This window comes from Haliotis cracherodii, unplaced genomic scaffold, assembly GCF_022045235.1.
Source record: "Haliotis cracherodii isolate W230 unplaced genomic scaffold, xgHalCrac1.p SCAF_6, whole genome shotgun sequence".
Taxonomy (NCBI): domain Eukaryota; kingdom Metazoa; phylum Mollusca; class Gastropoda; order Lepetellida; family Haliotidae; genus Haliotis; species Haliotis cracherodii.
In genome coordinates this window covers 7667069-7692047 of record NW_027266319.1, presented here as the reverse complement: position 1 = coordinate 7692047, position 24979 = coordinate 7667069, and the positions used below count along the sequence as shown (strand labels likewise).

The 24979-nt window shown below is 39.5% G+C and overlaps 1 protein-coding gene across 11 annotated transcripts in view; it reads left to right on the top strand.

Annotated features, from left to right (window-relative positions):
* LOC139445009 (membrane-associated guanylate kinase, WW and PDZ domain-containing protein 1-like) overlaps positions 1-20259 on the top strand; it is a 158212-nt gene extending 137953 nt beyond the window's left edge. For 4 of the 11 annotated variants that reach the window (XM_071226062.1, XM_071226061.1, XM_071226058.1 and 1 more), the window contains 10 exons: positions 1722-1917; positions 2950-3090; positions 7187-7252; positions 10390-10569; positions 11378-11412; positions 11951-12054; positions 13065-13128; positions 13956-14111; positions 16166-16304; positions 20031-20259. In XM_071226062.1, the coding sequence (XP_071082163.1) occupies positions 1722-1917; positions 2950-3090; positions 7187-7252; positions 10390-10569; positions 11378-11412; positions 11951-12054; positions 13065-13128; positions 13956-14111; positions 16166-16304; positions 20031-20191 (1242 nt within the window). In that variant the 3' untranslated portion in view covers positions 20192-20259. The other 7 variants (XM_071226064.1, XM_071226060.1, XM_071226059.1 and 4 more) reach the window with 7 other exon arrangements.
* Positions 20260-24979: the final 4720 nt, after the last annotated feature.

The window sequence follows — 24979 nt, the reverse complement described above, 5'->3', positions numbered from 1 at the left end:
GATGCATGTCATCGTATCCCAATTGCGTGGATCGATGCACATGATGTCAATCACTGGATTGTCTGGTGAAGACTCGAATATTTACAGACCTCCGTCATATAGCTGTAATATTGCTGAGAGTGGTGTTAAACAACAAACAAACAAAACCTTACAGTATGAAATGTCTCATGATCCCTATCTAATGTTGAGTAAGATATTTCATATGAATCTGCTTATGCATGTTTTACACTGAAGAGGAAAAAGTGGAAAATATAGTTTGTCTACATTTCAATTTGGGTAATAAGGATTTCAACACCACCGCTTTTGCTTCTGGTCTAGTTTTAACTCAACTTTAGTTTGAAGCTAATGTATTTTGGTTCAACTTTCTCCTGTGTTTTTGTACTCAAGTCTTCACGCTGTTGAGTGCAAGTTATTTCAAATGTGATCTCTTTCCACGGCTTCACACTGGGCTGTGGCGGTGTAACAGCAGTTGGAGTGTGTCATGCAAGTTGTGTTTGGGATCAGTAATTGGTTTTCTATCTTCCTAAATCATTTCTAGACCATTGACTTCCTAACTGAGTTGAGATCATTTGACACCTTATCTCCAAGAAATATGCTAAAGTGACAAAGGTTAATCTTCCTGGAGCAAAAGACTGAAACAATAACTTAGGTGTGGATATTGGGTTGAGTTTAAAGGGTGCTACCAGGACTTGGGTGATGATGTTGGAAGTGGCACCACCTGGAGGAGTAATCAGGAAGTACTTCGTTTGGCGTGAACGTCATCGGAGCTGGGTGTTGGTAGTTCTGGAGAGTGTGCATGACACGATTAAATAGAGTCATTTGTTCAGGCGTTAATGAATGCTCCAGATGACTAGGGATCAGTTTGTGAGTTATGGCCCTTGGTTACCCTTGTGCATCAAGAAACAAATTATTCCTTGTAGTGAAATAATTTATAATTAGGATAGAGATAAAGATAAGTGATGGATATGTTTACACTTGATTGCTACAAGTACGTTGTGGGCAACATCACTGTGTGAGACAGTTGCCGATGAAGTTGCAGACGATGTGCATCGCCTGGCAGCCTGATGGTTGGGATTTGTTTCAGATAATATTTCTACTTGGGGGGAGTTTTTGTGTTGAAGCCCAGCTGATGCAATAGGTGGTTGGATCACGTGTTGAATGTGATGGCATTGAACATGGAATAGGTGGATATTAATGCAAGAATGATCAGTGTCCGAAATAACTGCCTGCCCACCTGCCCGTGGCTGGTAACTTTTCTGTTGGGCTGCATGAAATGTTCCTCAATCTGCCCGACTGTCTGGCAGATAATTTTCAGATTACTTATGTATCGGTTTTATCATAACTCCTCGTAGATTCTAAAGTGATTGCTTTGCATTGTATCAACTGAATCAAGATCCGATTTGTCTCTTACTTTTTAAAGACTAAGAAGGGACAAGCGAGAGAGAGCAGTGCATGATAAATAACCATCACCTGGGCTAATAGTATCCTATGTTGTAGGATTATCAATAAATTGCAATTCTTTTGATTGGCTAACCAAGTAATTAGTTTTCCGTTTATGCTTCCATAAACGGAAAAATATTAGTCCATGCCCACAGTCTCGTGAAAAACATATGAACATCAAATTGTGTCAGTCATATAAATACAAAAGATATCGAGGTAATTTCTAAAATAATTATGATTATGATAAATTGTACAATTATTTTGTCTTCCACTGTTTGTAGGTCTCAGTTGGGCACATAGTCCCCGGTGGTTCAGCAGACTTGGACGGCAGAGTCCGCACTGGAGATGAGATTACGTTTGTAGACAACAACTCCGTCATCAACTCCTCGCATCATCGAGTCGTGCAGCTCATGGGCGCCTCCTCCCTCAATGGGCGGGTAACTCTGGGCATTAGGCGGAGGATGACCTCATTTCCAGGTATGTGAAGCACAGGGTCACTCGTGAGGGTCATCCACAGCTTGGTAAGAACTGTGGCTGTTTCTGAAAATTAGTATTTGAATGGGATTGATTTGAGAAAAATCATCAAAATTGTTTTATTCAATAATTGTGTGATTATTATGTTGTATTTTTAGCAGAAAATGGTAAATTTTGAGATCCTAACTCAAAATGTTTTCTCTGTAGTTTAATCTGTCATTTTTTCTCTGGAAAAAATAATAAATGTCATCTTTAACACGGCCAAGGGTTAAAGAGTAACTGCTTTTCTTCTGCTATCGCTTTGCCAGAAGATGCTTACTGTTGCTTCTGGGTTGAGCAGGTGCTTAATTTACAGATGAACAAATGTTCCTTCTTCTCTGTCTCTGATATATTACATGACAGTCTTAACATGCTCTCTGTAACATTTCTTACAATAATCTCACTCTTACATAGCAGTATTTGTCCATTTTTTCAGCTAAAAATAAATTATTTTATTTTTTTAACACTTAATATATGTTCAAAGGCTATAAAAGATTTATTAGTACTGATTTGATCGATTAATTTCTAAGTAGTATGGTTAAGCTTATATATTTATTATATGTCACATAACAAACTCTCTTATTCAACTTTTATTCATGTGCAAATATTTTTATGTCATTCTTTTATCATCATTCATATATCTGTTGACTACACTGTCGATGCTCATTATCTCGAATGGTTATCACAAATTACTGGCTATCGCAAATGACCTGGGCGCCGTACCACAAAGCAATATTAGCGCTACGATGTCCATGAGGCATTGTTAAAGAATGAGTTAAATAATGTTAAGGGTTATGATCATCTTAGTGCCAAGATTGCTTTGTGGAACTGGGCTCTGATCTAGACTTCACCTAGTTATATCACTCCTCTATCTCGAAACCTCTTAATCGACCATTTTTCATTGATCAGTCTCACTCGAGATAATGGGAATTGACTCTAGACCTTTAGAGTAATGAGATGAGTAAACTGAAGGGGCCATTGTAATTTCTGATCTAGATGTATCTCAGACGAATGCTAACACGTCATCCCAGTCATTCCCGTATGACGTGACCGTCACCCGCAAAGAACGGGAAGGTTTTGGGTTTGTAATTATATCCTCTGTGACGAAGGCGGGGACCACCATAGGTGAGTTCATTGGTACGTGTCGCCGGGACGAGGTCCTCATTTTTCTTCCTCTTGAATGATTTGGTGAGCGCTCGTGGAAAACTGGCGGCTGACTGGCACAGAAAACATTGACGGCCCTGTTGATAAACATACTGACATTTCCCACTTGGCAGTCTGTGTTACGTTTAATACTTTCAGAATGTACAGAAATTTGTTAAAATTGAATCCATTATCTGTAACTTGTGATCTGGACTCCACCTGACTTAAAAAACATTGACGACCCTGTTGATAAACATACTGACATTTCCCAATTGGCAATCTGTTTGGTTTCATACTTTCAGAATGTACAGAAAACTGCTAAAATGGAATCCATGTTCTGTAACTTGTGATCTAATGTTAAAAATCCCTCAGTTAGGCTAAAAAAACCAATAGTCTTGTTTCTCAGGCACTGCCTGCATCATCATTAAGTTTGCAGCACTTTTCGTTTTTATTAACACCCCCGCCCCCCCCCCCCCCCCCAAAAATGTTTGAAGTATTTTACTCATCAAGGAATACATTTATGTAGGGAGGCCCGCACTATATTTTTAAAAAACCAGTGCCTGAGAACCTCATGAAGGCTTCTTATTAATTCTTGTTCTAGGCCATTGCCTGATCGTTATCAAAATGTTTTGAAGACTATTTTCATAATAGGTAATGACAAAGAAGAATGTTCTGTGAGGAAATCATCAATATTCCTCACTAATAACAGCTCTGTTGACCATACAAGACATGTCTGTTTTTGTATTTACACATAGTTTTTTTATATCAAAAACAACAAAGACGATTATGTACAAAATATATTTCAGAGTCATTCTAAACTGACTCTGGTCTCCTAAAAATCATTGTACTTCTTTGTTCACACAGCCTGAAATTGCCAGCAGTTGTCTTCATTCTCCCATTATCCAATGATCTATTGCTACAAGAAAACAAACCATTATCAATTGTATCTGACACTTACCCCGCTATATTAACGAGAAAATCCAACACGGAGGCATGACCTGACTAGAAGCCCATACTGGCAGGTAGCCATAGTATGCTAGGCGATCAGATGGAATTCTTCTCTCAGAACAATCAGAAAACCTACTTAGAGGGCTAGTTCTTGACTGGCAAAGCTGGGACTATTCTGACCTGGAGGGGTTTGAGATTCAACATATACCACGATACCCATGGTACTTGTCAGACCGTATTGCCTAATGGCGCCATGTCATCTAAGACATCCCAGGTGATAAGGCAGTGATATGTTTTTTGTAATGGGAGACTGATGTTAGTGATGCAATCACATCACAATTTGTGATGTTTGCTATCTGAATCTTAGGGTTCTTGGGTTGGGTATTTGGTGGTTACTACAGTGTAAGGGTTGGGTATTTTGGGGTAGCAACTGTGTGGGGTTGGGTATTTGGGGGTAGCTATTGAGGGTTGTGTATTTGAAGGAAGCTACTGAGTGGGGTTGTGTATTTAGGCATAGCTACTGTGTGTGGGGTTGTGTATATAGGGGTAGCTACTGTGTGGGGTTGTGTATTTAGGGGTAGCTACTGTGTGGGGTTGTGTATTTAGGGGTAGCTACTGTATGGGGGTTGTGTATTTAGGGGTAGCTACTGTGTGGGGTTGGGTATTTGGGGGTAGCTATTGAGGGTTGAGTATTTGAAGGAAGCTACTGAGTGGGGTTGTGTATTTAGGCATAGCTACTGTGTGTGGGGTTGTGTATTTAGGGGTAGCTACTGTGTGGGGTTGTGTATTTAGGGGTAGCTACTGTGTGGGGTTGTGTATTTAGGGGTAGCTACTGTATGGGGGTTGTGTATTTAGGGGTAGCTACTGTGTGTGGGTTGGGTATTTAGCGGTAGCTACTGTGTGGGGTTAGGTATTTAGGGGTAGTTACTGTGTGGGGTTGGGAATTTAAGGGTAGCTACTGTGTGGTGTTGGGTACACTGTAAGTAGCCATAGATGCTGATTGGGGTTGAATGTTTAAAACCCCACTGACTGGGGTTGAGTATTTCAGAATCCATAGTTGGGGTTGAGTATCCCCTGATTAGGGCTGAGTGTTTGGACGTATTCACTGCGATGATAAGATGAAACGTACTTGATGGTTAATGAGTCTCTCCTATCTATCTGACAAGCTACAAACTGTTCATGACAGCTAGTTTACATGTATCATTGACATCACGATGGATGTTTTGGTTTACTTGATGACAACTCTGCTCTGAGTTGCAGGAACACATCCATCAGACCAATGGAATTTATTTATCTTTTCCTTTGAATCATAAAGACAAATCTCCATACAATCAGTGTATATTAATGCCTGTTTATTTAAACCATAACTGCAAATTTTCGGTCAACAGAGTCATCAACCCATGTAAGGCACATTCTACAATAATTATACTGATTGGCTGTCGACAGATTAGTGAACCCAGGGGGCCTGTTCTATAATAATTATATAGATTTTCTTCATTATCATTATTATGACATTGATTTCTGAAAAGGATATTATGCTTTTGCTTACGAAGACACAAATCAATACAAACCCCACCCTTCCAGTTATTCCCACGTTTCACCACCACAGCCGCCAGACTTTCCACAGAGCCGGTTATGAATGTATAAGACGAAGGGCATGTAATGCATGGGTGCCTTGGTTGCACACAGCATGCCATCTTGCAGGGTCAACACGGATACTTCACACCCACGACATAGATTGATGAAAATTGGAAATTAACCCACACCTCCGTTTACCATTTGAATAAATTGATCGGTTTGAAATTAACCCTTTGAACTCTCCATCATGTTATTGAGGGTTGTTTTTCTGTGAAATGGATGACTTCATTTCCTGTTGCAATGCATTATGTGAAGTATCTGTGGGACTAATACTACTTACAGCATGACTAATTCTACATTGGTAGAATCAGCTGAGGTTTGAAATGAACACTGATGGATTAGACCCAACAGGTGTTCTACAAAGTGTGCAGTGTTGTAAAAAATTCAAAGACCAATCATGTTTTTTCATTACATTTTAAGGAATGGACACAATCATTTATTTTTTGCATCATTGTTTATTAGTGTTTTGGTTCGGCAGTTAATGTTTGACGACTTGCTTACTTAGCAATTATTCTGTCCATTGATTTATCTTTGCATTCTATGCACAGTGTTGCAACCTCTTAGAATATCGCTCTGCTTCATATATATACACCTATACTAGAACCCTTCTCTATCTATCTCTATCAAATTATATGCTTATGTACTAGCTAGACTGTGTTGATCTAACTGTATCTAACATGTTTGTGTGTGTGATACTAGGAGTTGCATGTAGATCACTAATACAAAAAAAACAACAAAACAAAATATTCATTAAATAAATAATTTATCACCACAGAAGATGAAATAAGTAAATTCATAAATTAAAGTTTTAAGTACAAGAAAGAACCTCAGAGTAGAGTCACCCCCAGGCTTGTTTTGAGAGGCGGCTATGGTGGGGATTGGTTGGCCAAAATGGCAGTAGAGAATGGACAGTTAGGTGGTTATGTGTTGATCACAATATGGGTAGGGGAGTGGGCTAGCCCAGATCTGGGTTCTATTCCCTACTTGGGTAGCCCATTCCTGTTGTGGGGGCACGGGTGGCCCAGTCGTCTAAGGCGCCGCGATTCGTTGTGCAGAGTTGCGTCCCTTGGGCACGCCAGAAACCTATGATTGTAGGTTCGAATCCCAATTCGCCCTGATTATGTTTCTAGGTTTGTCAGCACCGTACCAGTGCTTGTAGGTTTCACCGAAGTGGTAAACGTCTGAGACCTGCATCACTTCGGGCTTTCCTCCCACATTAAGCTGACACGCCGCGATATAACTGGAATACTGTTAAAAGCGGCGTTAAACCCAACTCACTCACTCACTCATTCCTGTTGTGTCACATCAAGATATTACTAGAATAAAACATGGTAAAACCCGACTCACTCACTTCCACTGGTGGTCAGGCTGCAGTTCCATGTCTGAGATATGTCTGGAATCCTATATGCCCCCTGACGTTCAAGCAGGGCTCCAGACAAGGCTGGCGTGATTGAGTGACGTAGAATCCAACCAACAATGGCAAGTGCTGACTTGACAATTTCAGACAAGGGGGATGCTGACGCGTCGAGTGAATCGGTAGAAAAGTCCAAGCCGCGTGTTCCGTGGATCGGTGAGATCGATATTGTCAACCGCCCACTCACCTTGTGTTCGAACCACGAGTCGTCGTGTTTAACATCGCTGTCCGTGTTCACTTCATACTTCAGTGTAGCTATCGCTGGCTGTGAGGAGTACCTGAATGCATGGTGGAGTAGTGTACCAAGCACTGCAGGGCTACAAATTACTTGTATTTTAGTGCCTACGGCATGGTTAAAATGGTGATGGTATGGATAAATAAGTGCCTAATGGCCACACGTAGGAATAATAAAACCCCTGTGACAAATGTATATTGAAAAGCAAGTGATAATGTACTTTGGCACATGTAAATGTGACAAAGACATGGAAAATTGTTAACATATGGCCATGCTGGGTCTGTAGTATAAGTCACAGAATATGTTTTGGGATTCAGAAATTAGAAAGATTATTAATCCAAATGTAAATGAAGGTGGCAAACTTTCAAAATTACACCTTATTATTGTCTAGCCATGGTGAAATTACATTCACTCAGTGGGCAGTGTTTCATTCCAAAACATCTGTACGAGTGTGATGTGTGCCTATTTGACCTTGACCTTGACCTTGACCTTTCTATCCCTGCACTGCTTCTCTGAGATTTAAGAGCACTATGTCCATTTGACAGCACAGTGCAAGCTTTAGGCCATTACATGATGCATATTAGCAGGAAATGTTATAGATTTGAAAGTCAACCCCAGACTGATATGTAAACAAGAGATACAAGCTTCAAGGAATTACAGATTATATGTTCCAGTCACGAGTGATTTCATTTTGCAAGTTCCAAAGTTGGGCAAGGAACTTTTAACATTAATTCTAGTATGGTGGATGTTTTGTAGTTTGTTTGTTCAGAGTAGATTATTCATCATTATATTACCCAAAGTATTTTCTGTCTGAGAAATTGTTAAAAAATGTGTCTTTCAATTGAGGTATCAGCTCAGATATCTTTTGGGAAATAATCAACAATGAATGACATGACCTTCATTTGTTTGAGACTTGCATATAACTTCCCGTTGCTATGGTACTCTTCGCAAACAATGAAAACAAAAAACCGTTGGAACAAACTAGCCAATCAGCATGAAGCAAGAATGGTAATGATCAGTGAAAATTACTGACAAAAATTCCACGGGGTCCGTATACCTCTGTTACGATGTTAACCTTTCTATGAATTAGAAGAATTTCATCTTGAAGTGAACATGAACCGTTTGTACCTTGTGTAATATGGAGTCCGTGGATTTGTCCGTGTGTCAGTGACTTGGCATGTCCGCATGCTCCTGAGGAATGATTCCGACAGTATAGTGAGGTCTGCATGCGTAGATCATGTTTTACTTCATAATGTAATAGCGTATGTTTTACTTACTAAATGTCGGCATGTTTTTTAACTCTGAAGTGTCTGATCCAGGCCACAGTCATATAGCTGGAATAATGGGAATTGGCCTTAAAAAACATTATACAAACAGATTTAATCTAAGATTAAGTAAAAACTTAAATTATTATGTGCATTAAACTTTGAAATTTATAAGTTTAAGAACATGATAATATTCACAAGTTACACTAGTTTCTTCACTGTCACACTACTTTCCAAAGTCACCGGTTTTCACAAGAATGCACACAGTGCCAGCACTTAGTACATACACAGTTGTCTCCCCTTCCTTACATTTGGGATTGGTGGATGGTTAGCAGTTATGGAGCAGAGGTGGCCCAGTTGGTACTGTCAGTGTCAGCATGGCCTGGGTTTCTATCCCCCATGGGTTTGCTGTGAATGATCGCTCTTCAGTATTCGACACAGCTATGTCACTCCCAAATGTTTGAATCTGTATAATACAATAAAATCCTTCTTAGTCTACACACTACCTCGGTTGTGGATGATGGATTTCATTCTGATAGTTTGACAACAGATAGCAAGTAAACTAGAGACATGATTGAGTTTTTCGTTTCATGGTTTAAAATCCGTGCATGGTAACCGACACCAGCTGGGTTCGAGGATATAACTGAGCCCCCTTTCACAAATTGATCGTAGCTACGCCTGTCGTAAGTCTATCTTAATGAATAGGCATTACAGTAGTATTGCTTTGTGAAACTGACCCTGGGTTTTAATCCATAGGACATTAGTTGTGCTATGACTATCATAACTGTACTGTTTAACATTGACCTAAGACTACCAATACTCTACTATCTTGCTGAAATTTACCTGAAATATTGCTGAATTATCCAGTACCCTCACACAATCACAGATTAACATAATGGGCTGAAATGTTATCACCACATGTCCAGTGTCCACTATCAACTTACAGTGTGACATTAGACAGTAAGTGGTTTCCTAGATTCAAATACTGTGACAATAACCCTGCGTCCGGGACCCCCTTCAAACAGTTGCACCATCCACTCATCCCGACCATCAGTCCCCAACCATCTGACTACGTGGGTTTGTCTGTGTGTGCCATTCAGTTGTTTATCCGTTTGTTTCTTCCAGTTGTTTGTCCAGTTGTTTATCCGTGTGTTTCTGTGAGTTCACCTTTATTTCACGTCTCATGCATCAGCATGATTGTGTTGGTCATGTTTCCGGAAAATATGATTTTCTTGTGTTTCCTCATTTTACACATATGTGTCTATTCCTTTTAGGTTTGAACTAGTTGTATGCTAAGTTGTATATGCTTGCAAGTTCATAAACCTTGATCCAAAACAATTTGACCGAGATAAAACTAACAAAATTGGCATGCTCATGTACAGGTGCTGGTATTGCTGTGTTTCATGTCGAGAAATTGGAACCTTTTTACTTTTCAGCTTAAGACATGTTTAAAGTATATCCGTATCTCCTTCTAGATTAACAGTTTTCCCGTATTAATTGCATATGGCTTTCTTGACAACTAATTTAGTTCTAAGACATGTTAACCTCTACTGATAATCTAACTGTCCATTGATTGCGAGCTTATTAATTCAGCATCGATTCACTGTCTTGCTGCATCAACTACTGCACTCACACTTCATCTGACAAATACATCTCGTGTATCATTGTCTAGCTGGGAAGCTGATTTATTTGGAAACTATTCTGGAAAGAAAAAATCATTCTGAGATGTACTTGTCAGTAGTCTACCAGATCTGGAAGAAATGCATGTTTGACTTGTGTCTTTGGATTTACAGGTCGCATATTAGATAACAGTCCAGCTGAGCGATGCGGCAGATTACACGTCGGTGATCGCATCCTTGCCGTCAACAACAACGACATCACAAACATGCACCATGAAGACATCGTCAACCTCATCCGAGATTCAGGCTACTCAGTTAATTTGTCCATTGGTCCACCACCGGGTAAGGCTTCAGGTTGGTGGGTTTATTTATCTGCATGTCCAATAGATCCTGGTAGCCCATGCTTGTCTTCCTGTGAGATTCTAGGGGGTAGCCCATGCTTGTCTCCCTGTGGAGATTCTGGGTCAGGATAGATCCTGTAGCCCATGCTTGTCTCCTTGTGGAGATTCTGGGTCAGGATAGATCCTGGTACCCCCATGCTTGTTTACCTGTGGAGATTCTGGGGCAGGATAAATCCTGGTAGGCCATGCTTGTCTCCCTGTGGAGATTCTGGGACAGGATAGATCCTGGTAGGCCATGCTTGTCTCCCTGTGGAGATTCTGGGACAGGATAGATCCTGGTAGCCCATGCTTGTCTTCCTGTGGGGATTCTGGGGCAGGATAAATCCCCAGTACCCTATGCTTTGACGTAAGGGTTGACTTCAGAAGATTGGGATTTAGGATTTTGAAGAAAACAATTATTTCTCCCCCCCCCCCCCCCCCCCCCCCCCCCATGATAACAAGTTGGACATTTGAAAAATGCTGAACAGCATTATTGTTTTCTTCACTGAACTGAAGGTATCCAATGGCAATGAAGCAAAAGTAGGGTATAAGTAGCCAAAACGCCATTTCCAAGTTGCACCAGATGACTCGTTTCATATTACTTCAGTTAACCTATCATTGCTAGGAATGATGTTTTTGTGGTTATATTAATTCATTCAACCAGAGATCATCTGTGATTGTTTTTGTTTCTTGTAATGTATTGGTAGCTCTGTTATTGGCCGTAACTGTACCAGGATAGAACATGAGCTGGCAGTACATTGTATGTGGTTGTTTGGTTACAGATGACAACTCAAGCACAGCCAGTACATCACAGAGAGTAAGTACATGCAATACCTCCTCAAATAGTGGTCAGTTATACTTTTAATAAGAAAGGTAATATTTCTATTATGTTTATTATGAGAATAAGATTGAACTTTCTTTAAAGTACATTGTGTATTAACAAGTTTGATGAAAGATGCCATCATTCTTTATCAGTGAATATAGATCAGGGATTCCTTGGCAGGCAAAGTGGAAGAATCATTATATTGATCAATTTTATTTTTTTTCAAAGATTTTATTTTCTTATATTTAAAGGTAAACATGTTTCATGCAGTGCAAAAATGTAAAACTAAGCATGATAGTCTATTCCTCGTCTGTATTGGTCCTGCCTTGATTGAATGTCACCTCCACAAAGCCATAACATTAGTTAGAACTATGTCAACATGAACTGGACATTTTTTACTGACATTTGCTTCAGACCAGGGGCTAAATATTGGCCTCTGAGGTTTCGGTAAATACATGGTAGATATTATGAACGTATTTTGTGTTTGTATTGCACAAGCAATAACATGATTGGACCATTCTGTTGTCTGCAGAGCTCCCAGGGCTCAATGGTGAATGCCATGGCGTATCCGGCTGTGGGGGAGAACGAGATCAGTCGAAGGCCAGACATCTCTCCACACCACCAGGCATGGGACAGGTAGGCTGTCTGTTGTACTGGTCATCAATGTTACCACATGTCACCTGTATTAAACCTCACATCTCCTGTAGGGATGTATAGCTTGGGTTTGGTGACTGTTAAGGTAAAAGTCTGTGTTAATATTTCACATTGCTCTTCAAGTTTGAAAAATATTTTAAAAAGAAAATATTTCTTTAACTGGAGACGTGTAAATTTTCTTCATCTTTGTAAGAGACTGTGCTTCTTGGGCTAAGATGACCCACCAGTGGAAATGTTTGGGTTTTGAAGCCCCCAGTACAGATCCTGAAACTATGGTGAAAATGCAACTATCTCATTAAAGTCAGATCCGATATGATAACTCTCTGCATGAAGATTGAACCACCCTTCTATAGAAAGTTAGTCAGTTGAACTCGGCCAATCAGCATCAAGGCTTCATCAAGCTGACAGACTGCAATAACTGGGTTGTTGCTCAGTGAGACCGTTCAACCAAACACACTGAACACCTTTATTAAGAACAATTATCAAGAAGTAATTTTATTATCAGCGTTATAACTTTCCAGCCTAGATTGTCAAGGGTGGAAACTGGACTTTTATAGCCAGTTAATGCCCTTGCCTCAGGAAGATGAAAGTGACCATTCAACCAAACACACTGAAAACCTTTATTAAGAACAATTATCAAGAAGTAATTTTATTATCAGCGTTATAACTTTCCAGCCTAGATTGTCAAGGGTGGAAACTGGACTTTTATAGCCAGTTAATGCCCTTGCCTCAGGAAGATGAAAGTGACCATTCAACCAAACACACTGAAAACCTTTATTAAGAACAATTATCAAGAAGTAATTTTATTATCAGCGTTATAACTTTCCAGCCTAGATTGTCAAGGGTGGAAACTGGACTTTTATAGCCAGTTAATGCCCTTGCCTCAGGAAGATGAAAGTGACCATTCAACCAAACACACTGAACACCTTTGTTAAGAACAATTATCAAGAAGTAATTTTATTATCATTTCTAAAAAAATTCTTCTTCCACAGGTTTCCTCCTCCGACAGCTGAGAAACCCAAAGACCTGTCTCGATCTCGCGTCCAGAACCATCACGTGAGTACCACCTTCGTCTACTGCACAGTCACACCTGCCTGAGTCTCTCTTCCAGTCGTAGTCAAGTGTGTGGTTGTGTGCATCGTGTAGTCTCCGTATCACGAGGCCGCTTTATGCAATACTTACAAAATATCTTCTGTGGAGTTCTTTCACATTTTTCTTCATCTCTTTTAAATCTTTATAATTCCTTATTTTGAGTGTAACAGTCTGAGGAACTTGTACAAAAGACAGTCAGATTACTGTGTGGCCCGCAATGTTGACAAGACGGGCAGAACAATAACCGATACTTACGACTATGCTGGTTTCACTCAATTATTGTCAATTACATGAGGGGTGGTCGGGTAGCCTACTGGTTAAAGCGTTTGCTCGTCACGCCGAAGACCCAGGTTCGATTCCCGATATGGGTACAATGTGTGAAGCCCATTTCTGGTGTCCCCCGCCGTGATATTGCTGGAATATTGCTAAAAACGGCGTAAAACCATACTCACTCACCACTCACTCACTCAATTACATGTACCATGGTCAAAATAATTATGGCCCTGAACCATCACAACGTAGGCTTTTGATATTTTACAAGCACTTTGGTGACTTGGTGCCTAGACTGCTATGGAATAGGTCTTTTTGGTGCTAAAGGGATAGGTTACTTAGTTTAAGAAATACGGTAAACAGATATTCACAGTCAGGTATTATGCAGGATAAGATGAAACAAGTAGGAAATATTTGATATTTAGACGCTGATTAAGAAAGGTGATATATGCGAGAGCCTCCCACCAACTGCTGCAGCTTGTAAGGAAGCTTTATGTCTGAATCCGTGTGTTTTTTCCCAGGAGCCTGAGGAAGGAGAACTGTACAATGTGGAACTGCATCGGGGGTCGAGAGGTTTTGGTTTCTCCATACGTGGGGGCCGCGAGTTCAACAACATGCCGCTATTTGTGTTAAGAATCGCAGAGGGCGGGGCGGCGGATGTGGATTGTAGATTACGGGTGAGCAAGGGGCATAACTCTGTTATTCATCCCATATAAGCACTGAACACATTGAAGTTGGTTGTCATGAATAAATAGAGTGCCTGTCGTGTGTGTGTGTGTGTTTGTAGGAAGGGAGATAACTCCATATCATTTTTGGTGATCACCGCATGTTGTATATTATTTGTAGGTAACTGAAAGGTTTTAAAGTAGAAGGATTAGAGCCGATTGTTTGTCTGTTTGTGTCATGAGGATAATCCTTTTTCTCAGATTCGCTTCTTTAAAATCACATTTTATGCATGTTTTTTTAAGGTGTAAGAATTATTTTCACTTGAAGGGCATGGTGTGTTTTTGTCGAATTTTCATGTTGTCATCAGCTTATTAAAACACAACCTTACACCTTACTATGTAAAGGTGATGAATTACATTTGTAAATTGTTTACTGAAGTGCAGGAAGTGTGATGAGATTTATAGCTCCACTCAAAGACCCGATTGTTCAAACAAGATGGTGCTAGGCCCGCTGAGCATGGCTTGACTATCCCCCAGATAATGTGCTTCTGTGATGCATGGCGAGTGGTTTGGAGTAAGAACATAAGTACAGGAGCTGCGTCAGATTTGTTCTCTTCAATCATATTTGTCCCTGGGAGGCCCTTGGGTCAACCAGGTCCTCAGCACTGTGGCTGTTTGATTGAGTGCTGGCTGTAGACAGTGTCCTGGTTGATCTGTGTGACAGCATGCTATGTGGAGACACGGGTGGGCTGTGCAGAGTTGCACCCCTTACCCATGCCAGGATGCTGAGATTCATAGATTCAATGAAATTATTGTCCTTGGTCTGTGAACAACATAACACTGTGAACAACATATGGCTATGAACAATATACAACTATGAATAACATACGACTGTGAACAACATACCACTATCAACAACATTCGACTGTGAACAACATACCACTATCAACAACGTACAACAATGAACAACACACCACTGTCGACAACATGCGGCTATGAACAATATAGACTGTGAACAACATACCACTGTCAACAACATACCACTTTGAACAATATAGACTATGAACAACATATGACTGTCAACAACATACCACTATGAACAACGTACATTCAGCTGACTAATTGTGGCATTGAATTGAACTCAGTTAAATTCCACTTACAACCACCATGGTGTAGTGTATAAAGCATCTGCCTAATGAGCGTAATGTCGGGGGATTGATCCCCTGGCCGCGTCATACCCAAAAAAATGGTACTTCTTGTTACCCTGCCTGGCCCTCAGCATAAAGGGAATAAAAAATGGACTGGTTGGCACGTAGTCCGTATACTGTGTCTGAGTGGGGTATCTATGTTAAACTGCGGCATGGTATCTCAGTGGGCTGGAACTATAAATCTGGCATAAGTCTGGACTAGTGCAAGCAGACACACACATGCGTGCATGCACATCACTATATGAGTTTAGTAAATTTTAGGATGTCATACCCCATTTCCCCTCACCTTTCCTTCATTCATGGTTCTCTGTCATACCACTGGGCTGTTGTTCAGAGAGCCCAAGGCCAGCCATTGTAATAGAACTTTCATATTGGTGGCTGTAGTCATCTCAAATGAAATGAATGATTTGTTCGTGAATTTCTTTGTATATGTTTGTGTATGCATTTTACTTTGTTTGTTATTTAATTTGTTTGTGTTTAAGATTTCATTTTGACATGGTGACAATATGATAACAAAAATATACTTTTAAATTTAAATGGAAAATTATTAATATTTTGTTAACATCAAGTCATCAATTAAAGCATTTACCGCTCTTGGGTTGTGTAGAGTAAAATTATATATTTTTGTATCCTCTTTACAAGAAATGCTCACACTGATATTGAACTTATTCCATCTATTTGCCCCAAACCTTCCAAGTTCATCAGCTGATACTGATGATAAATGATGTTCCCATAGTAACTGTATCAGGAAACATTTGTTATGTCCACACTGTGTTAAAGCCGATATGTTGATGTTAATATGAAAGTTGACTCAAGGCCACAAGTTAGCACTGGTTATCTCCCTTGTGTGCTCTTCAGGTTGGAGATCAGATTCTTGAAATCAACAGTTACCAGACGGACAACATGACTCACACAGAAGCGATTGACATCATCCAAGGTGGCGGCCAGTCTGTGCAGTTGCTGATGCGGAGGACGGGGAAGCCCCCGCCAGTGTTTGGTACGTCTCTTCATCTGTCTGTGTCTTGTATTCCAATAGATGTCTTTCCCTGGCATAGACGTGATTACTAATTCAAGTTCAGTTAAGTTTAATACCTAGGAATTTGATTTGAATTAGCGTAAATATTGTAGCCTTTTACCTTAAGTAGTTGACCAGTTGTCATGAGCTGATGTGTTAGAATTGATCAGGCCACGGGACAAGTTCAGATCATTCTAAATTTGTAATGGCTCACATTTTGATCCTTTAAACTGAATAACATAGGTGTAAACTTAACTTAAGTCACTGAGCACCCATGCTTGTTGTAAGAGGTGCCATATATGGGTATTGGATGGTTATGATGGTCGTGGAGCGTTGCCGTATCACGTGGCTGATGTGAAGTCGTACCCTTGTGGATCGATGCTCTTACTATCATCCTCTGGTAGACAGACCACTGTACAATAGACGAATAGCCTCCACCATTCTATCCTTTAGAATATACTGGCATAAATGAAAATGCATTTTGGATAAGGGATAATTGACAGCAGATGGACAAATCAACATACTAGAGATATTATTTTATGATCAAAACAATGTTGATATCACCATCCAAATTGACAGCCATTTTACACAGAAGGTACACCATCATATCTGTGGTGTCTGAACGCTGACTGGCTGTTCTAAGTAATGTCTTGTATAATTGCAGCCACTACTCTGTAACCATGGATACGTGAGTGTCTGCGAGAGGTATGCCATGAGTCAGGGTGTGAGGGATCATTTACTCTAATTCTGTTGCACCCTCGTCTGTTTTGAGTTGATTTCGTAGATTTCAAGTTTCAGATTTCAAGTTTTATTATTTAAGTTGTATTTACTAGATATTGATTTCTGTCTTCCCTTGAGGGTATTATTTTCACATTGTATTTGGCTGGCCACTGTGTGCTAAGACTTTATATGGTATTGTGGTGGTTCTTATCCAACGTCTATGCATGTGATTAATGTACCTGTGGAGAATATATGGTGCTGCAGTTCTAACTGCAGTAGCCAATGTTTGTGTGAAATGGCATTTTTTCTATAAAATGTTTTGCTAAGTAATTGTACATCGATAGTTGTGGGATTCTAGTGCTCACTGTTCATATTTTGTTAGGCTGGATTGGGTATTGGGTGGTCACAATGGCTGTGAGGTAAATAAATCAACATTTGGTTACCTAGCACTATTGCTATAGTTCCATTAATGAAAATTCTGGATTGGGTATTGGGTGGTCACAATGGCTGTGAGGTAAATAAATCAACATTTGGTTATCTAGCACTATTGCTATAGTTCCATTAATGAAAATTCATAATGCTTCATGAATAATGGACTGTTAAAGTTTCATCCAAATTTTTAGAAAATATTAGTTAGTTGTTCATTTTTCCCTATGTAAAGAGGAATTATTTTTTCAAACTACTGGTTCACGGCATCTCTGTATAGCTGCTGATGGAAGGGATCCATATGAAGCAAGGATGTGGGGAAGGATTGTGGGTATGCAAAACAATTTCTTCGCCTGCAGGTATTTTGGGAACAATAAAATGATATGAGGTGGCATTTCTTGAGGTAGGCGGAGATGAAAATCTAATAATTAATACTTTATGACCTAGGCTGGGAGATGTTTTTGTAAGGACTAGTAAGCTAGTTTGTACCCCTGATAATATCTTGGCAGTGACCTGTACTATTGTGACATGGATTGGTGCTTACACTATCGACCACCGGTTTGTGAGATCCCATCCTGATCTCTTTACAATCGGCCATCATACAAACTGCTTCTTGCAGATGAGGGCATCGACCACACTCACTCACTCACCCACTGTGTACACAGAAAGGTCATGCTTGATAAGCCACTGCAGCACCAAAGTGACAATCGTTTTTGACATACATGTTATATTCTGATAGAGTAGCTTTTTGTCCCATTTCAAATCAATTTGTTTCTGTGTCATATCTGGTATCAAATGTTATCGGTTCATTCAATACTTCCCACATTGTAGGATAGCTTGTGCAACCTTCATCCACCCTGCCAGGTACTTGTGTGTAGTTAACAAACAATAACCCTGAGTTTTGTCCTGAACCGTGACGTTGTGTCTCATTGTCCATGGAGTAGATCCCCTAGCTGCTTCAGTATAACCACCCTCCTGGCCATGTCACTGATGGAACACCGGCCCACTACAAACCTGTAATCTTATAACATCAAGGAAGGATCCAGGAACTCGGAAGGGGCTCTATACTTCTTGTATTATATGGGATTTGGGGGGGTATTTTCATTGACCGATACCCCTGTGAAGATCTGTGTTAGAATTGGTTTTCAGCAACCCTACTTGTTGTAAGAGGTGACTAGCTGTAATATTGCTGAGTGCGGCATGAATGAAACAAACAAACAAAATCATTGACAGAAATGGGGGTGGGGTAGCCTTGTGGTTAAAGTGTTCGCTGATCACACTAAAGAACCGGGTTTGATTCTCCACTTGGGTACAGTGTGTGAAGCCCATATCTGGACTACCCTGCTGTGATATTGCAGGACTATTTCTAATAGTGGCGTAAGACCTCACTCACTCTATGACAGATGTGTTAAGAAATTCTAACGTGGGAATGAAGGGTAGGGGTCAAGACCCCCACCCCCCACCCCACCCCCCATCCCCCTCCTCCTGGCCCTGGATCATCCTCTCTATCATGCTTATACTCAACTCAATATATAACACAACTCCTCAGCTCAGTTCAAAACATGTGTGATTTGTAACTTGCAATATGTGTGTTTGAACTTGATAATATTGATAATATACATTTAATGATCTACCTTGAATACAGACAGGAAAGTCAAGTTTAATGTACATAAGGTCAAGATCAAGTCAGTAATGTCACAACATGGCTTGCAATTGGGCATTCTGGTTTAGGACGAGTCTCCAGCAACATGTTTGTCAGACAGCTACATGGAACAAGTGGTCAGACTTGCTGATTTGGTTTATTGTGTGTCAATGTACCCCTACAGCGTGGCTCACAATATCAATCACTGGATTGTTTATGGGCAGCTGACATAGAGCTGGAATATTGCTGAGTGCGGTGTTAAAGTACAAACAACCAACATTGCTTGTTAATGATTTCCATATAACAACACTGATCCCTCCACGTACTCACATCTTCACTGGTTCAACCCAAGACTTGGATCTACAGTACCTGTCATTAGTGGCCAGGGAATAAGGATTTCATTCATTCTAGCTGTTTTCCACTACTGATAGTTTCACAGTTTCTGCAGACAATGTTGTGACTTTTATTTGCAGCTGTATTTTGTATCAGACTTTATGGGAGGAACTGCTTGTATATGTTTGAAGAGATATATAAGGACATTTGCTTCTAAAACTACACTGTCAATATATGTCTTGTTCACACTAATATCTGTAGACCATTCTACTGGTCGATATATATCTCTTTATATCTCTTGTATCTGGATAACATAAAAAGTATCAACAATTTCTAAGCGCTGTAATCATGAAAGATGGTTCTGCTTTGTGAGTTCATTGTCTAGAGATCTGTCAAAGTTTAAAGGTTTATAAAACATGCAATATGTGTGAGAAATTAATAATTATTTTTGTTAATTACACTAATTCATTGTATTATGAAATGTCGAAATTTGAATGGATTCCATTCTGTTGCGTTTTGTGACCTTGACATTATCATGCACTGACACATCTCAGTTCGATGTTAACTGATTCTGTTGCACCTTTCAGATGCTGGTTCATCCCCGATGAGTCGCTATCCGCCCGGAATGACTGCTGCTAACGGCCCGATCGGCCACAGCTCCCCTCACCTGGGCCGGAGACAGATCCCCGAGAATCGAGAGGACTACTTCCAGAGCTATCCGCCTAACTCACGACCGTTCCAATACTGAATTGCTGTTTAATGTAACTCAGAGATGGCCAAATACAAGATGGTGCACCCTTTTTGAAGTCAAAGGGCAACAGTCTGGACATTAATTTGGCAGATTAGGTGAAATTGATTTCAATGCTGAGTTGCCATCAAAGCAAATAAGATTGAGTATTGTGCACTATCTTATGATTTAAGAGTCTTAATGGAAACAGTTTCAGCATCTTTGTGGCAAATCAGTTTTTGCGGAAGAGGTGAAACTTGTTGATGAGACGGGAGCCGAGTGCAGGCCTGGATGGTTGAGGACAGACATTAGGTGTGTGGGAAAATGGTTGCTCAGCAACCAGATGGATTGGCTGCCAGACTGCGGAGGTTGTACAGTTACCTTGGTTGTCTTGACAACAGGTCCTTGTGAAGGATCTCAGACATTTCAATTGGATTAGATGTATTTGTCCAATTTGGATTTTACTTGTCTATATTTTAAAAAATGCCAGTATATTCTTTACTGGGTATTTTATAGATTTTTGTACAGTGTATATAGAAAGCCTTGTAGCTTGGATGAATGAGCTTTTACATATGTAGTGAACATACGTTGAACGGTTTCTTAGAGAGAGATGAATTTATTATGTACTATTTTTATGTTGAACTAGTCGACGGAGTGATGAGTCAGCAAAATGATGGGGTCCGACAATTGGGTGATACGACGGAGGACTATATGCAATGAGTCTCAGTTAAATAAACAAATAATAAAGCTTATATGCAACGATGAAGTGCATGGATTGGATGTCTTGCAGAACTGTGATTCTTAAAACACTATCGCAATACTCTCCACAAGGTGGGCCTCTTTGCTTTCATATATCACACAATGTCAAACTGACAGGTTTGTGTCTGTCTGAAACATTTTACTTTTAACAAGTCTGAGTTATGTACTTTGTACATCATTAGAGGTTATGGTTACTCAATACTGATATTTGATTCATAATATTTTATTATTATTAACAAAATTTGATGTCATCTACATCAATATAAAAATAAAAAAACAATTCTTTCTTTAATAATGAAGAATTAGAATCTAATTGATATGATGGTATTTCAAGTAAAGTCAGCACTTATTAAACTCTGTATTACTGAATCCAAAACAGTGTCTTTCTTTGTACCATCTCTTTAGTAATTTCTATTAACACAATTGGATGTCAACTACATCAATATAAAACACAATGCTTCCTGTAATGAAGAATAATTCAAGTATAGTTGATATGAACATACTTAGAGTAAAGTCAGTACTTAATCTCTGCATTACTGAATCCAAAACAGTTTCTTTGTACCGTCGGGGCGGTTGGGTAGCCTAGTGGTTAAAGCATTTGCTCGTCACGCTGAAGACCCGGGTTCGATTCCCGACATGGGTACAATGTGTGAAGCCCATTTCTGGTGTCCCCCAGCAGTGATATTGCAGGAATATTGCTAAAAGCGGCGTAAAACCATACTCACTCTTTGTACGTCTCTTTAAGCATTAATTATCTAGTATTTTTGCCTTGATTTACTGTGGTGATGATTAATGAAAGCAAAGAGGCCTCCACCTTGTCTACTTCAGTGGGTATGTTACAATCATAGCACCAGTGCTGTTGTCCAGACTTCCTGCTGGGAGGTCCTATGCATTGTAACCCGCATTGTTCCCATTCTTGTAGTAAAAGTCAAAACATTTTCCCATTTTTATTCTGAAAATACAATGTCAATGTCATATTTTATGAGTAGTACTGATGTACCCAAAATTGTTTCAAAGAAAGTGATCAATCCACATTGTTTATGAAATCTGGCTAGTCCCCGGACTATTTGTTACTTTTATCAGTGTATTTTATCCTTATTAAAGTATGTCTATATATACTACTAACGCCTAAACGTGCAGACTACACATGAAATTTACGTAGTATTTTCTTATTGCATCCTGAATGCTCAAAGCATGATAATCAAAACATTTGAATGTTATTTATGGTGTCTGAGATTCAAGAATGTCCCACTATATATGAGATACCAAACAGTTCCGACGACTTCAGATTGAATCTAATGGTTTGTTTATTTTGCCCCCTATATTTTGATGGCATGAAAGGCAGTTTTAGTACTCTCCTAATTATTTATGATTTCTTCTGTGTTGTTTCTGATATTTATTTGGACACAATGGCTACGTTCAAGAATTTTGTCCATCCAGTAAGCAGTTCAAATTGTTTTGTAGAAATATGTAATAATTGTCATGCAGTTTACAGAGAAATACCAATGGCTGTCATTGCTTGTTGATTCTATTTTGTCTAAAATTCTTATTTGTTTATGGCATGTTCATTAATTACATGATCATTACAAATAGAACTGTGTGCTGCTTCATCTACTCAAGACACACAGCGATTATCTAAAAGCTGTTTTTGCAAATAGCACATCATGCTAATGGAACTGCCAAAACTCATCAACATCCTTCTTTCATGTGTGACAATCTTGCATCATCAATGAAAGCCTTTTCCGTGGCCATGCTTGCAACTTTCAATCAACCTGCCCCCTTCATAGAACATACTTATAATTTATCAAAGAACCTGTACACTATCAGATCGTATACTAGCACCATAGGCAGCTAAGGAAGATGTGGAGGTTCATTCTTGAAGACCTGTTGATGAATCTCTTGCTTGAAAATTTCATCAGACATCATGTAGAATATTTGCTCATTCTCATACCAGTCTCTTTCATGCTATTAACATCCCAGAGAAATACAGAAATTCACACATACAAGTAGTGAGCCAGCATCAGGTGTGTGTTAAGGGTATCCTCATGTCTTTGGAGGGCTTTACCAATCGTCTTGTAGATAGCGGAACTGACTGTACTTTGTCTACATTCACTGTAAGTACCATACTTCATGTGTATCACTTACCACATGGATTTTGTATAACTGAAATAAATATATGCTGAAATATATCATGTCTGTGTCTTATATATATATATCACCAATCCACCATGAGCAACTTTGGTAATCTGGGATAGACTGTACAGACTGTCGGCTGCCCACCGTGCTGGATGGCCTACAACCATGCATTTTTGTTTACAACAAGTGATGACTGTCGTAATGCAGAACACAAACATAAATTCATCTAGGAAGTAGTAAGCCAGTCGTCATAAACCTTTTCCCATGTCATTACATTTGGGGTCGAGAGAAAAGTTTCAAGATTCTAATAATGGCAGCGATAATACCGGGAGAGTAATTCTGTACCACAAACTCCATCAATCTCTTTTCAGTTACTTGGACCCATTTGCTATCCTAGCTTCATCTTGGGTCCAGTGCATTTATTATCACCCGCCACGAAGTGGAAGGGGGATATAGGAACGGGTGCCATCCGTCTGTCACATTTCGTTTCTGGAGCAGATCTTGAAAACCGTACCATATTTCTTCACCAAACTTGGCACATAGATAGGTCTAGTGGTGAACTGGTGCCTTTTGATAGTTTGGGATTTTTAACAAAAATAGTTTTTGAGTTTCCATGGCAACGGCTTTGATTTAGACTGAAAATGGCGGTAGTCCTCGTTTCCGGAGCAGATCTTGAAAAATTTCTTCACCACACTTGGCACATAATGTCATTTCACAGTATTAAATACATTTCCTTTCTTGTTGGTAAGTTCTGGATTGCGTGAGTGTATGTTCCTCCAAAAGTGTCATGGACACAGTTGTTGCATTCACTGACTAACTTAATGCAGAAACACAACTCATTACAAATACAACAGTGTAACTGATCTTAAACCTACTCAACTGTATAAACACTATATATTCTTGTCAACCATACTCTGTACCTCACTTGCTAGATAAGTGTTGGAACCTATACCGAAACCATCGCTCCTAATTGTAATAAAGAAGTTGTTGTCCATATGTCTCATCCTTACTCATTACAAATTCAGTTACATATTCTATCATAAACTGCAGATGGAAAAACAACACCAGCAGTAACTTTTTTTAGTGCTGCAATTAGGCCATTTACAAAAAGGCCCAGTGAACATAATTCACAGGAGCTAATGCATTGCACACAACCGAACATGTCATATTGGCGGGGGATGTGAGTATTTCATGCTTGTTATAATAGAATTGCAACTTGACACTGGATAGTCGAGGCTAATCTACCCAAGAATCGTCAGCCTTTTCATTACTGCTGATCTGTTTGTGCTGGCAATATGACAACTTGAATCTTTAAATAACTACATGAAACATCTCTTAAAAAGCTCATTCTCTTTATGTACATTCATACATACAATCACAAATAACAATCAATAATATACAAGACAGCTTGCCGCCATATTTCCAGTGATCTCCAATGGATAATGAGCACTAGAAAGTCTATACACAATGTCGGCCCCATTTATATTGCAGTCTCATTGGTCTTGTAGGAGTAGCCTCCCTTGAATCCAAATGCTTCTCAGATAAGTAAAACCTGTATATCATCACTTGCTCTTGTCCTGTTAACAATGGTTTCAAAAGATCTTTGATACTTTTATATTGATCAGTATATTGATTTGTTACAGCAAGACAGTAAGTATTCTTACAATGAATCAATCTGACACTTGCATGGTTAATTCAGAGTATCGATGGGCTTTGAATACCATGTGTCAAGAAATGTAGGATCATGATTTGGTCATTAACATGTTCAATGCAACATAAAACTACCATTGTATACTGTAAGCACAGACAGAGACAGGCTCTTCAATAATTAAGGCCCTAATTTCACATTTTTTTTATATACCCGATAATCAGAGTTCTGTGAAATTAGTTTTCTTGTTGAAAAAACATTGGCAC